Genomic DNA, 15,825 nt, shown 5'->3' on the forward strand with positions numbered 1-15,825 from the left:
ATTAGATCAAGTCCAATTTAACAGTGATTGTATCGCAAAAAAAGTCAAAACAGGAAGAACTTTAAAAGAGGGACATTTTTTTTTTCCAACTCGAGTCACGCTTATTTACATTTTACTTCAAAATACGACCTACCTTGCTACATGCCTCTCTACATCAAAACTTTTTGAAAATTTTTTGGTTCTGGCTTTTATATGTGTTTACTCAATCCATTTATTTACATATTCGAGGTTTTATTGTACTTTTTCTTCTTAATATTTGCAAGACCAAGTAAAGGCGCATAAGAAAAATATAACAAAACAGTAAAAACACCATATACGGTGCCAATAATAAATTATAAGAAATAAAAAAAATATAGAAGCTTACCCAAATTAGAAAAATAATTTCCTTTAATTTTCTTTAAAGGAAAGATTATCAAACAACTAAAAAAATTTGCACACGCATTAAAAATATAAATAAGCATACTTCCCCCCTAAACTCCATGATCACCCCTTTCCTTCCTCCGCCATTTTCTCTCTCCTCTCTCCTCTCTCCTCTCTCCAAACACCCTCACTGACCTTACTGGCTCAATGCAAAGGACTTCGTTCCAATCATTTTTGTCTTATTTTTATTTTAATTTTAATTTTTTCGAATTTGTTTATTGAATTAGTGTTGGAATTTGACTCTTGCATTTTCAACATAATGCCTCAATCATAGGAAAGTCGGTGTTATTATAACGATTTTTTTGTTAAATCCGAGGTAAAACCCGTAATCATGGTTGTTTAGTTCTTGGGTTTACTTGTATTGGGATCTTACATTGTACTGCTCCATAATCCTGTTTTTTTGTTGTTGTTGATTGGTTGTTAAGTCCTTGGTTTGAGCAACACTAAAGTTTGCGATTTTTATAAGAGACGAGTTATTAGTCTGTTATTACGAGTTTGTAATTTTGTGTAAAGCATTTTTAGTCGCCTTGATAATAGTAAAGGTAAAAGGCTTAGAGTTTGGGATTTTGTTGGTTAAAGTTGTAAGAAAATATCTTGTAAGTTGTAACATAAAATATAGAAAAATTTTGGATCTTGATGTTTATATATTGGTAAGTTTTTAGGCTTATGGAAATGCAACACAAGGTGAAATGTTTCGAGGCGGACGATGAGTTCTTTGATTCTGTTGATCATATGTCAGCTGAACATTGTTCTGTTGCTAATAATGAAGTTTTGGGGTATGAATTCTGGAGTAATGAGCTTAAGAGTGTTAAGGAAAGGCGCTATACTTTCTTACGCGAAATGGGTTTTATTGATCCTTGTTCATTGTCTGAAGCCGATACAGTTTCTACTGATGCTGCTGGTGCTGAAGCTGAAATGGGGTTGGAAAGGATGGTGGAAAGCAGTGGAGCTGTTTCGAGTTCGTGTGCTTCATCTGTTATTGATTGTGAGAGGGAATGTAATGGAGATGGTAATGTGGATCATTCTAATGAATCTGAGGATGCTCATCAAATTAGGCCGAGTTTGGGTGATGTTTGTGAGGATGATGAGGTATCAACCTCCAGTAGTTGTAAGTCTATAAACAAGAAACTTAGGCATTGGTGGAATGATTTTATGAAGAAACAGAGAGGCAAAGTGGATGACAGTGAAAAGGCTCGTAAATTCGAGATCAGTAGAACGAAAGTACAAGTGAACAAAAAAAAGTTTAAGGAGCTAAGCGCGTTGTTTGCTGCACAGGAAATCCAAGCTCACAATGGTATCATCTGGACTATGAAGTTTAGTCCTGATGGTCAGTATCTTGCAACTGGTGGAGAAGATGGTGTTGTTCGAGTTTGGCTCATTAAGTCGATAGATTCATGCCTTGAGAGGTTTCCAGATGAATCTAGTAGTGCTAGAAAAGATGAAAATAGTGGACATAAAAGAGATAAGAAGGTGGAAACACCAGTTGCAGTTCCTGATAAAATGTTCAAAATCGACGAGGTGCCTGTACAAGAGTTTCATGGTCATACCGCGGATGTCTTAGACCTTGCTTGGTCTAACTCTAATGTAAGTTTTTCTTCCCCTGTAGAAGTAACTAGCACTTCATCGGTTGCATATTTTTGACTAAATTAGTACAACTTTTTTGTGTTTCAGTATCTTCTTTCGTCGTCTATGGATAAAACTGTTCGTCTGTGGAAACTTGGGTCTGATACATGTCTCAACACTTTCCATCATACTGATTATGGTGAGTATAAAATCTGCACAGATTACAATTTTCATGTCAAAATCTCAGAAAATTATAATAGTAAAGTAGTACTGCATGATTTAGACTTCTAGAATCAAATGATCCTGATTATATGTTCTGCCTTGTATATCAGTTACATGTGTACAATTCAATCCTGTAAACAATCGTTACTTCATAAGTGGTTCAATCGATGGAAAAGTTCGTGTATGGGGAGTATCAAAGCACCGGGTTCTAGACTGGGCCGATATCAGAGATGCAGTCACAGCTGTATGTTACCAGCCTGATGGACAGGTATGTTTCAACTACATGCTTACATTTATGAAATGCTTTCTGTAAATTCTGTTTTATAATACAGGATATATTTCTTTAAGATCACCATCTTACTGATCTTATCCTTTCTGTAAACAGGCATTCGTCGTAGGATCTGTTAGTGGCTGCTGCCAGTTCTATGAGACAAAAGGTACATATTCCTACATTAAAGATTGGATTAAGTTGCTTTCATTGCCTTTAGTTTTCGCTTTATTCTTAATCATCCGGTTTTCTGAGATTCTGTTTATTGATGATCTAGGGAAATTATTCGAGCTTAGTGCACATATTTTACTTCAGGGATGCAAAAGATCATCCACTAATAGGATTACAGGAATACAGGTTGGGCCCTAAAGTTGATTTTCATTATTTTACTAACATTCTTTAGTGATTTTGTCAAAACTGTTCTAAGAATTTTTCTGCTGTTTCTGTTGGCAGTTTTCGTCAGAGGACTCTCAGAAGGTTATGATCTCGTCAGAAGATTCTAAACTCTGTATACTTGACAAGATGGATGTTGTCTGTAGATTCCGAGGTAGGGATCCAAATAGGTGTAATATGTTACCATTGACTAATAATAATATGTTTTGATAAGGAAAGATCAGCAAAAATCAGTTTAATATGTAAAAAAATCAGTTGAAAAAACAGTTGTGGTTCATACTGATTATAATTGCTTGGGTGATCGAGCTATTTGACTCGTTCCAGCTGTAATCTAAACAACTAGCAAGTCTCTTATATTAATTTTATACCAATTTGGCTTAATATTAATATCAAACGTGTTGTATCATCTTTTGTTTTATACAGGACAGTTTACTTAACTTTGCTGCTCTTTCCTACTGCAGGTCTTAACAAGTCAGGAAGTCAAATGTCAGCTTCATTTACATCAAACGGGAGTCATATAGTATCAATTGGACAAGATTCACGCGTATATATATGGAATCATGACTTAACAACAGATCAATCATCATCGAGCAATACAAAGTCTATTCGTTCTTGTGAGCATTTTTACTCTGAAGGTGTGTGTGCTGCAGTACCTTGGTGTGGTACTACAGCACTGCCAAAGGCTTCAAGTAGCTTATTTACCAACCATGAAGCGGCCTCTATAAACCGATCTCCCCCTAATGTGAACCTAAGTAACTTGTTCGCGTCTAAGAGCTCTGCCATCTTGCCTGAGGACATGCTTCCCATCTACACTAAGGACCACTGTCAAGAGCATAACAACGTTGCTCATTTTTCGACATGGGGGCTTGTGATTGTCACGGCTAATTTGTATGGAAAGATCACGACGTTCCATAACTATGGACTCCCAACTAGAGTTTAGAGATTATATAGGTATAGAATACCCAAAAAATCATACAATTAGTTGTAATGTGTATCATTCATATAGTGTACATACATTTTTTTGCAAATATAGTATAGTGGCTTAATTGGGAGTAACAATCTCTTGGTTGTTCATTAATTCTTCAAAGGGTAGTTGAAGCCTAAGTAGAGTGATTCTATGTAACATTTGGTTTCTCTGCTCTTTGTTTGTGTAGTATTATTGAGCAGTTCAGCTTGAATATGGTAATTGATTACCAAAGTTATGCAGAGTAGGAAATTTTCTTAAATTTACGGGTTTATATTTATAGTTTCTCTTAAAATTGCTTTATCCCGACTATTGTACAATTTATGACAACCCAAGACATTATCACTTGGGACAATTAAGATAATACGAAGTAAGACTATATATCTAATTGCAATTTGTGTCGTCGTGTAAAACTCAAATCTGCTCATTTGATTACTCATATCATATTAAAACATGGAATTTGAAACAAATTAGGGCTTGTTCATATTTACTGAACTGAGCTGAACTGAACTGAACTGATTGGAGCTGAACTGAACTGAACTGAACTGAACTGAATTGAGCTGAACTGAACTGAACTGAACTGAACTGAATTGAGCTGAAATGAATATTTTATGTGAGAGGGAAATTAAGAGCTGAACTGAACTGAACTGAACTGAACTGAACTGATTGGAGCTGAACTGAACTGAAATTAAGTAAATATGAACAGACCCTTAGTATGAGTACATGATTAAATTGGAATATTATACCATAGTAACAGCTGAACAAATCACTTACTATTTGATGCAATTAAAATAAGATAATTATTAGCCATCATTTACCACTAAACCTTAGACGTACCTTGTATTTTGTCTTTAGCCTAATAAATGATGACATATAGCCCACCCCAAATACACATAACTAACCAATTATGTAAAATCTAGTCTAAATATCCATGTTCATGTAGTAAACCTTACATTATCCTTCATTTATCTTCGCACCAAAAGAAACCTATAATCAACCAAGTGAGTTGGACCTCCATTAAATGTCCCCAATATCTGGACTGCTTAGCATACTTTCACTACCTTAATTATTGTGACTTGAGTTGGATATGATTGTAGACTTTTTACATAGTATTTTCGATACCTTAACCAACTAATTTTACCTAGCTTATCCAGATCAAATGAGTTTATAATATAAACTTACATATAAATCGGATTTACAATAGATATAAAGTTAGTCTAAAATGATCAAAGTTATGTATAAAAGTCAACTATATTTAGTGATAAAGTTACACTATGGAAGAAGTAAATATCAAATCTCATTGTGTGAAATGTGAACGTAACTACGATTATAAAACCAATCTCATGGCCTATTTTCACTAAAATCCTACCAGGATTAAAGTTACCTAAAATAAGTTGTAAAATTTACTCTAAGCTGACTAATTAAAAGTTAGTCTAAAATTGCTCAATTTACACTGATATTATTGTTTGGCAAAAGCTAATGAGCGCCCCTGGGGCGTTAGATAAGAGAATTAAAAGTGGAAATATTAGAGTAAAACTAACATTAATTACACCGAACGACGCGTGATTTTGTCATGCATTCCTAACTTAATACTCTTTCGACCAATAAAATTATTCCTTAACTAACGCCCTGGGGCGCTCGTTAGCAAGATCCTTATTGTAAATCAAGGGTAACGTAAACAAAAGCTCTTGCAAATAATTTGTGTTTAGTTTATGGCTAATAAGTATAAGTACGTAATAAAGTTAAATAAAGTTTAGTGAAACGGGAGAGAGTAAAGAATTCGTGTCTAAATTTACACAAAAATTTAGGAAAGGCTTGAAACACAAGAGCTAATTGAAAGGATATTAAAGGAAAGTATACGACTAATGATAGATCCGATGAAGAGATTTTACTAAAAAAGAGAGTTTACTAAAAAATCATATTAATATGACGAATACAACATATTAAGGAAAGTTGAAAAGATAATATCAACCCAAATTCTATCATATAAAATCGTTACATATTCTCCATCGTATCACAAATTATAGCAAATCTATATATACTAGGATCCCTATCAGATTTTAAAATTCCAATATTTTGAAAATACTTGGAGATTCTCGTAGGATAATTAGGTAAGTTTAGATTAAACTAAGCACCGTATAAATCTCACTTCTAAAAAAAATTAAAAATTTACATAAATAAAAAGATATTTTTTAAAAAAAAAAAAAAAAGAAAGAAAAAAGAAAAGAGAGGCGGTTAAGTTCCCGACTCAAAGTGGTTATATAAAGAAACTTTATGATAAGAAGTTACATAACATATGCCACATATTAACAAGGGTTTTTCAGTCGATCGATAGAAATTCAACAGTTGGTTAATAATGAAGATCTACCCATCCAAATTCTAACTTTTTTGCGTTCTGTAAAGGAATTTCTGCCCCTTTTACATTACTTTCGTAGGGTGTTATCTCATTATTCAAAAGGTAATTCAAATTTTACGTCTTTACTTTAGATTTTATGCATGAATGATTGAAAAGTATGATGTTTTAGTTTGTGTATAGTATGTTTTAATTTATGAATTGAATATGCTAAACATTCTCGTATCACTTATGTGGTTGTTTTACTTATACGGTATAATTCATATACTTAGTACAACTATTTTACTTCACGCAAATTTTGTTTGATTATATAGATTATTAGACTTTAAAAAACAAAATAGATTAGATAAACTGTTTTATTGAATCGGAATCCAAAACTTCTTACATGTCAATGCGATTAAATTTGAAAACATGAGGGAGTACATGAGTTTTGATTTTTTTTTTTTTTTTTAATATCCTCATTAATCATGTAATCACACGATGTATCACACTTGAGTAGTTGAGTGTGTACTGTATTCCATAAGATTTCTTTTTTATTAATTAAATTGCTAATATTTGATGGTAAAGTTAATTGAGTACACTCTAATGTTTATTTAGGGTTAATAGCTTGTATAATGTAATTAGTTTAGCCTGCTTATGATTTTAGTTCATATTCCAAATATCTGAGATCATTGATCAAGCATTAACATTATTTTTTTTTCCTATTCTTAGATGACCGTTTGTTACACATGCGGAGTCGAAGGCAAAAAACACCTTATTTATTGCATGCATTGCAAAGATGTTGCAATTCATAGGCATGTTTGTGTGGAAATTGAATTATTTAATTTAATTTATTAGGCACTTGATCTTTGTTTACCTTAAAGTTTTTGTTTTTTTTTTTATTTAAAAAAAAAACCATTTTTTTGGATTATTTATAAAAAAATTGTAAATACTTGCTAACGAGCATCTCAAAGCGTTAAATAATTAACTAGTATATTACAAGTGTTAAATAATTAACTAGTATATTACTTAAATAATATTAAGTTTGAAAAGCATGTCAAAGTCATACATCAATCGTTGTATGTAATGTTTATTTTACTTTAATATTTCACTTTAAGTTCTTATGTAATGTCTCGGGTCCTAATTAGCTTTTGCCATATTATAAATATTTTTCAATGTGAATTTTCTTTTCATATAATTATATTTTCATCAAATTTACTAATATGAGTATAGCTTTTCAATGTAATTTTTTTTTTGGTGATTATAATACATAAGGAATGTTTAACTTTTTGAAAATCTAACTTTTATTTTTGGTCATGATTTTGAATTTCAAGGAAAATAATTTTTTTTTTTTTTTTTTTTTTTTTTTTTTTTTTTGTTTACTTTTTTTTCAGTTATTGTATGGAAGATCCTTTGAAAATTAGGAATAATGATAATACTTGGTTGTGTGAAGACTGTGATGTTGACTTTGGAAAGCCTACTCAACAACTAAAGAGAAGTAGTTCTCGAGTAACCTCACTAGTAAAAAAGGCTTTGTTAAGGAAAGTTCGAAAGGGGGGCAAACATTATAAAGATATACAAGGTTTTATAAGGCAAAATCATTCAAATACCAAAAGGAATACTATTGATAATTGTGCCTTGGCTCAAGAGAGTAAAGATAGTAGAAATCAAGCTAATTTGGTGACTGATATGGACTCTTCATCTCCTCAATGCTCTAATGATTTGAAGTCTCCTGCATCTACAGTCTCAACGGAAAATAATTTGCGATTGGAGTTTCAACATGAGTACAAGAATTTCAAGTTCGATAATGATGTAAATACACTTAAGTATGATGACGACGAATATTTTGAGATTTCTAAGGAGTTGTCCAGTGGGAAACAAGATGACAATGAATCGTTTAGTTGTAGTTATGAAGATAATGAAAGTGATGATGGTACCACAAAGGTGTTTTACCAAGAAAAATCATCCAACTTAGTCAAAAGGAAATTTGAGGATTATTTTCATGAAAATGATTCTGAGGAACTAGATAGTAATACTGAGAATTCAAAAAATCCATCTTATCACGAGATATGTGATGAACAAGAATCAAAAAATATTCGGAAAAAGTTGATTCTTGAAAAGAATTATGATGGAGAGTTGAATGACTTAAAACCTAAACCATCCAACCTTTACAGTGTTAACACTTCAGCATATTGTCCACCTAACATAAGTGCAACTAGGAATTTTGGTGCTACTGCACTTCTTCGATCAATTCCAAATGTGTTAGCACAACCAATTATTGATGTCTCATGGAGGTACCTTTTTTTTTTTTTTTTTTCTATTTATAATTATTAAATTTTCTTTAATTATGTATTTAACCTTCATTAATATTTATGTTGTGATATTATTTTCTTCGTTTTTATTAGTTGACACTTATGATGATATAACTGTTTGAATAATTTTGACTAGATTTTAATTGGTTTATTTTTTTAAAAAAATACAGTATGCAAGGTTTTGTATTTATAAAAATAGGTAATTAATTTTATTTACAAATATTAATTTTTGGATAATGAAGATATAAATATAATAATTTATTAATTTTAAATATAAGAATTTATTAATTTTAAATATAAGAATTTATTAATTTTATATTATTTTTATATTTCAATATATCTTTTATGGAGGGAGTTGAATATTCTTTTATATCATTAATATTATTTTTTTTTTTACTTTACACTTATATTAACATAAAATTAAAATTTATTGGCAGAGGAAGATGTAGCATGATATGTAATTTACAACATATATCTGTGGGAATTTCAGCTCATCTTTCAAACACAGCTTCATTAAAGGTGCATGGAGCAACAAGTGTATTGCCACAAGAATTGATCTTTAAACTTGTGCCAACGCAAGAAGTGTGGCCTAAAGCTTTTGAAGCCTCACCTCCTATGAGTGCTGATATTGTTTTATACTTTTTTCCATCTGAAGAGAGGTATGTATATTACAAATTAGCCCTCATACATAAAGTTTTCTTTAATGCATGCATGCATGAACTATACTGTAAAAATTCTAGTGTTCTTCAATTTTAATATCTATTCTCAATAAGTTTTATCAAATTTTAAGGTGTTCTTGACATTTATTTGTGTGATTTACCCATTATTTTATTCTTTATAGAGGGGGATGCCACTACTCTCTTTGACTTATATAATAGAGATATACATAGCTTATTTGTGTTTTCAATTTTTTTTTTTAATTTGTTTGATTTTTATATTTAACTAAACATATTTCTTGGATTTTTTTATGTAGGGATGAAAAAGCATACAACACTGTGTTAGAAAAGATGATTAACCTTCACTCTGCTTGGACTTTTAACATTAATGACAATTTAGATCTTGTACTTTTTTCATCACAAGAACTACCTCAAGAAAATTGGAGTAAGTGTTGAAATTAATTTTTAAGTACTAATATGTCACTTAAGGGGTTGTTTGGTTGCCAAAGAAAAACATGGAAAGTTGGAAATCCTAGGAATTGAAATTCTTTGAAGTTGTTTGGTTAATAAATTCATGGGAAGTAGAAATTTCCATGAATTTCCACAAAATAGGGTAAGTTAATTACCTAGGGGGACCTAGGTAAGTGGAACTTCCCATGATAATTTCCACTTCCCTTAGTTAACTAAACACTTTCTAGAATTTCCTAGGAAGTTCAATTTCATGGGAAATCAATTTTTCAAGGAATTTGCAATTCCTACATTCAACCAAACGAGCCTTAAGTTTATGATGAATTGAAATTATTTATTCAAATATAATCGATTTATTATAAATTTAAGTTGGTTGTAATTCTTTATCACTAATTTGAAGGGAATAAGGTTTAAGTTATATAATTTTTTTTTAATGTTATTTTTAATTATTTTAAAATATTTTGTATTACAGGATTTCAAAGGAATTATTATATGTGGGGCATGTTTAAGCCAACTCAAAATTCACTTGTTGCAAGCTCATTCACCATCAGAAGCAATAGTTTGTGTGGTAAGCTTGTGTAAAAGCAATAATAACTGTTATATGTTATTATTATTCATTTTTTTTTTTTTTGTAATATCTTATATTAATTTTTTTTTTTTTTTTTACTATAGGTACAAGTGTGAGTATGTAATTCAACATTATATAACCCAAACGAGTAATCATGTTGGTTGGTGTTTGGTATTGGAATAAAACTCTCCTCCTTCCTCTCTCCAAAACCCTAGTCTCCTTTGTTAAATTTTGAAGGGGCTTCCACCGATTTTAACCGGTGAAAAACTCCAATTCTTGTTTTTTTTTAAAGTTTTATAAGATTTGTAATAATGCTACCTCCTTTTAGGAGGAACTTTTCTCCCTCGAAAAAAAGGGTTTCCGATCTCCTTCGAAAGACAAGGGTCTTTCGACCTCCTTTGAAAAATAAGGTTTATCTCTTCTTTTCGGAAAAAAAATTATTAGTTTTGAATCCATGATATTAGATCCAATGGATTGTCGTGCAATTATTTCGTTGGTGAAAAAGTTATCTAGTTTTCAAATACAGACAGACGAATTATAAGGAAAACATCTTCACGACTACAAAGGATCGTTATATTGTCTCTCACTAGTGGAAAAAACGCCATCCGTAACGGGCAAAAGGGCCCATCCGTAACGGGCCGTGTCCGTTACGTATGCGGCCGTTACGGATGGCCATTACTATTCGTAACGGGCGTTGTCCGTTACGAATAACCGGTTATTCGTAACGGACATATAAAGTGTCCGTTACGGATAATGGGTTATTCGTAACGGGCGTATCAGGTGCCCGTTACGAATAAGTCCTTTTTTGAAATAAAATAAGTCCTTATTCGTAACGGACAAATAAAACGCCCGTTACGAATAACCGGTTATTCGTAACGGACATGTAAAGTGTCCATTACGGATAATGGGTTATTCGTAACGGGCGTTTCAGGTGCCCGTTACGAATAAGTCCTTTTTTAACTAAAATAAGTCCTTATTCGTAACGGGCAATAAAAACGCCTGTTACGAATAACCCATTATCCGTAACGGACACTTTCTCTGCCCGTTACAAATAAGGTTTTATGGTGTATAATTAAGTACTTATTTGTAACGGGCAATAATAACGCCCGTTACGGATAAGTGCTTATTTGTAACTGACAAATCTCCTGCCCGTTACAAATAGTCATTAAATTAATTTTTTTTTTATTAAATTTCGGCAGCATGTATTTATATATAATTAATATATTTTAATTAAAACCTGTTATAATAAACCTGTTCCTGTAGATAAACAATTATACAGACTTTCGTAAAAATTAATACGACATAATATAAAAATTCTAGTATAATATTACAAATTAGAACTTGTATAAATTTATCCAACACATACAATGAACACTAATAATATTACTAATGTTCTACCTAAGCAAATAGTTATGCATTCAATAAATACTTTATCCTAAAGTAGTGCGCCCATTGTTCTCGAACCACATTCAACTCGTCAACATCATACGGGGCTTTCCTTGGACAATAATCCTATATAAAAAAAATAAATAAATAAAAAAAATAAATAAATACCATATAAATGAGGTTACAAAATAAAAACAATCCATAATAAAAATAATCATTTGAATAAATGTGATGATCCAAATTATAGAATTAAAACTCAAAATATAGAAATAAAACACACAACATCCATAATTAACTTATATTTTGGTTTCTATGAATTGAAATCAATGAAATAGCACCATTTACTCACTTTTGGGAGCATATAAAACCAAAAAGGTTTCAAAATTGCCTAAGGGGCTTCTATCTTTCCCATCTTTCATGTATTTGATCAAATTATAGAAATAAAACACACAACATCCATTATTAACATATATTTTGGTTTCTATGAATTGAAATCAATGAAATAGCACCATTTACTCACTTTTGGGAGTATATAAAAGCCAAAAAGGCTTCAAAACTGCCTAAGGGACTTCTATCTTTCCCATCTTTCATGTATTTGATCAAAATATAGAAATAAAACACACAACATCTATAATTAACTTATATTTTGGTTTCTGTGAATTGAAATCAATGAAATAGGACCATTTACTCACTTTTGGGAGCATATAAAGCCAAAAAGGCTTCAAAACTGCCTAGGGGCTTGTATCTTTCCCATCTTTCATGTATTTGATCAAAATATAGAAATAAAACACACAACATCCATTATTAACTTATATTTTGGTTTCTATGAATTGAAATCAATGAAATAGCACCATTTACTCACTTTTGGGAGCATATAAAGCCAAAAAAGGCTTCAAAATTGCCTAAAGGGCTTCTATCTTTCCCATCTTTCATGTGTTTGATCAAATTATAGAAATAAAACACACAACATCTATAATTAACTTATATTTTGGTTTCTATGAATTGAAATCAATGAAAAAGCACCATTTACTCACTTTTGGGAGCATATAAAGCCAAAAAGGCTTCAAAACTGCCTAAGGGGCTTTTATCTTTCCCATCTTTCATGTATTTGATTAAAATATAGAAATAAAACACACAACAACCATTATTAACTTATATTTTGGTTTCTATGAATTGAAATCAATGAAATAGGACCATTTACTCACTTTTGGGAGCATATAAAGCCAAAAAGCTACTAACCTCCTCTAAGACACCTTTGCAATCCAAGTGAGAAGTAACAATCTCATACATATATCTCATAATGTAGTAGCCACACTCAACGCCTCCTTGTTGTTGAGCACACTAGCATATATAACAAATAGTTAGGACATTTTATATTCAAAGTTAACAATGTATGATAAAACGGGGTGAGTTGTGTATTTACCTCCATTTGTATGAATTTTAATTTTTGCTATGTGCTTTCAATTCATTCCATGTGAGATTTGCCCGATATACTTTATAAGCCCTACAAAAATGATATATATTCTAACACTTAGAACAAAATGTGATACAACACCACAAACAATATGGAAAATAGAAACTCAATTGGGCACAATTTGAAGTTAGTGGCTCACGTCATCATGATTTCGGCAATTCTCATTGGTCGTGGTTTTTCTTTAGGTTGCTTCATAGAGTCAAACTCATACGCTAAACCTAATTGTAGATCTACCACCACAAGAACCCAATGACCACTACATCATTTAAAAGGTAAAGATAAGTTGGAGTATTAGGAAAGAAATCATTGATAAAAACAAGTTTAGTGGAAGTATAAAAAACATAGTTCGAACCTTGCTACATATGGGGCCACTATGAATTTGCAACATTTGCCCGCCTTATCTAATTCATGCAAAAATGCATTCTTCACATACACATAAGTTTCAAGGTAATCATTCTCAATTGAAGATTCAGAAATGAGTTGGGGACAGAAGAATGTGATCTCAGTTTTGTTAAAAAGGTCGATGACATTATCTACTAAGTACCTACATGATAAAGTCATAGAACAAAGAAAAATCAGCATTATAGCAGTAAAAATATTACTATAGTAAATAAAACAACCAAAGTAAAGGATTATTAAGTAACCTACATGATATAAACATGGATCAATGAAACATTAGCCCACGCTCCTCTTAGAAATTCACGTACATCGGTAGCAGTTACCCAAATCTGTTTGTCACTGTCAAAATTAAACATTGAGGCCTTTAAAAGTACTGATGTTGTATCATACTTTGCATCATCAGAACTCATTAACCAATACAACAACTCACACCCCTCGCCAAAAGTCTCAACAATTTTATCTTCAAGTGGTTGGAATTTTGTGGGTTTGATGGTGGATTGCCTTGATTTAACGCCACACTATCGTCCCCTTCATTGCTTTGGGTAGATCTATGCTTCTTTTTGGGCGATGGTGAAACCTTTATAAAAAGGTGAATATTAGTCCAGATAAAATATACAAAAATGATGGAATTTAATGTCAATAGTAGGAGAATATACCTCTTCATCAAGAAAAACCATGTCAACAGGCCATAGTACAAAGGCAGACTTGGCTTTACCCAACTTAGTCACACCATCGGCAGACGGTACCGGTATATCGAGGAGGGCACAATCGGGATAAGGGTTGTCCACACTAACCCTGTAATGATCGGGTAATATCTTCAGGTTGTGAGTAACTTCACCGGTAACAGGATATACCGTTCCATCTGCCACAACCACTAAATTTTGATTGTACTCATCTTTCAATGCAGGGCGACATTTAGTGGCTACCTGCATAATACAAAAAACTCGATCAATATTATACATGTTAACCATGCTAAGTCACATCTTTAGTATTAGTTCATAAGACATATACCTCTAACACGAGTGCTTTGTGTTGCCTCCATGGTCGTCATCACTTACATTCCTTGAAATGCCTCCACGTCACCGGTCATCTGTGGTAGTAAATTGGCGAGATAAGCTTTCACCTCCATTGCCACACGTTGATCCAACCTCTCTTGAATCCTCTCTTCAATCCTCTCTTGAAGCTTCTCTTCAACCTTTTCTTCTAGCCTCGCCTCAAATTCTTGAGTTAGGGTAGCTTTCATTGATTCTAACTCTTCCAATGAGCATCCACCTTGGCCGGATGATTTACCCTTTCTATGTCCCTTCCCAAATACTTGTGTGTGACTAACTCCAACCCCACACCTTCCTAGTCCTTTTACATGCCCGCGGTGATCCTTTTTTCCTAAAGCCTTGTTGAGGGCATCCATACCAATACCTTCACTTGAATCGTTTCCTTCAGCGTTCATTTGCAAGTTTTCCAACTATTACCAAAAAAAACGTATATAAACATATTATACAGAAGAAAATTACATAATCTGATTCCAAGAAAATTACATAATTTGGCAGAACATGAACTGATCAGATCTGATCGGCTCAAAATTTTCAGCCAAAACCTGAACTGATCAGAATTGATCCGAACTGATCAGAACTGAAATTTCAGCCAAAAACTGAACTGATCAGAACTGATCAGCTCAAGAATTTCAGACCAAAACATGAACTGATCAGAACTGATCAGCTCAAGAATTTCAGACCAAACCTGAACTGATCAAAACTGATAAGTTCAAAAATTTCAGCAAAAACATGAACTATGAACTGATCAGAACAGTTCTGAAATGATCAGCTCAAAAATTTCAGCAAACACATGAACTGATCAGAACAGTTCAGAATTGATCAGCTCAAAAATTTCCAGCGCAGACCTGAACTGATCAGAACTGATCATAACTGATCAGATCAAGAATTACAGCCCAAACCTGAACTGATCAGAACAATTCTGAACTGATCAGAACAGATCAGAACTGATCATAACTGATCAGCTCAAAAATTACAGCCCAAACCTGAACTGATCAGAACAGTTCAGAACTGATCAGCTCAAAAATTGGTACACTTACAATAGCACTGGCTACTTGCTGGGTTTCGGCATTCTTCGGGTCTATAGCCCACGATCCATCTGCACGACGAGTTTGACGGGCCAAAATCCACCAAAGAGACCGGTTTTTAAGCTTCTCACTCATTACACTGCTTGTCGTGGACTCTGTTGTGCTTGAGGTTGAAGATTCTGCTGGAATTCTGTTGGTCTTACTCCAATCAACTCGAGCCCTCTCATAACTCTTGGAGCCTAGATGGTGGCGATGCTTATTATTCTTTGCATTTTCCTTGCCTTTTTCACTCAAAGCCTGTTACAAATAGAATAGCTATTGTA

The 15,825-nt window shown here is 32.5% G+C and overlaps 1 protein-coding gene across 1 annotated transcript; it reads left to right on the top strand.

Annotated features, from left to right (window-relative positions):
• The first annotated feature begins 273 nt into the window (after positions 1–273).
• Positions 274–4,074, top strand: LOC145563258 (uncharacterized). The gene is made up of 7 exons (XM_081623701.1): positions 274–2,004; positions 2,092–2,182; positions 2,316–2,473; positions 2,591–2,642; positions 2,751–2,830; positions 2,927–3,020; positions 3,328–4,074. Exons 1-7 carry the CDS (start codon positions 1,087–1,089, stop codon positions 3,804–3,806), a joined length of 1,872 nt encoding a protein of 623 aa, XP_081479827.1. The 5' UTR covers positions 274–1,086; the 3' UTR covers positions 3,807–4,074.
• Positions 4,075–15,825: the final 11,751 nt, after the last annotated feature.

Source organism: Chenopodium album, chromosome 10 (assembly GCF_948465745.1).
Source record: "Chenopodium album chromosome 10, dcCheAlbu1.1, whole genome shotgun sequence".
Lineage (NCBI taxonomy): Eukaryota > Viridiplantae > Streptophyta > Magnoliopsida > Caryophyllales > Amaranthaceae > Chenopodium > Chenopodium album.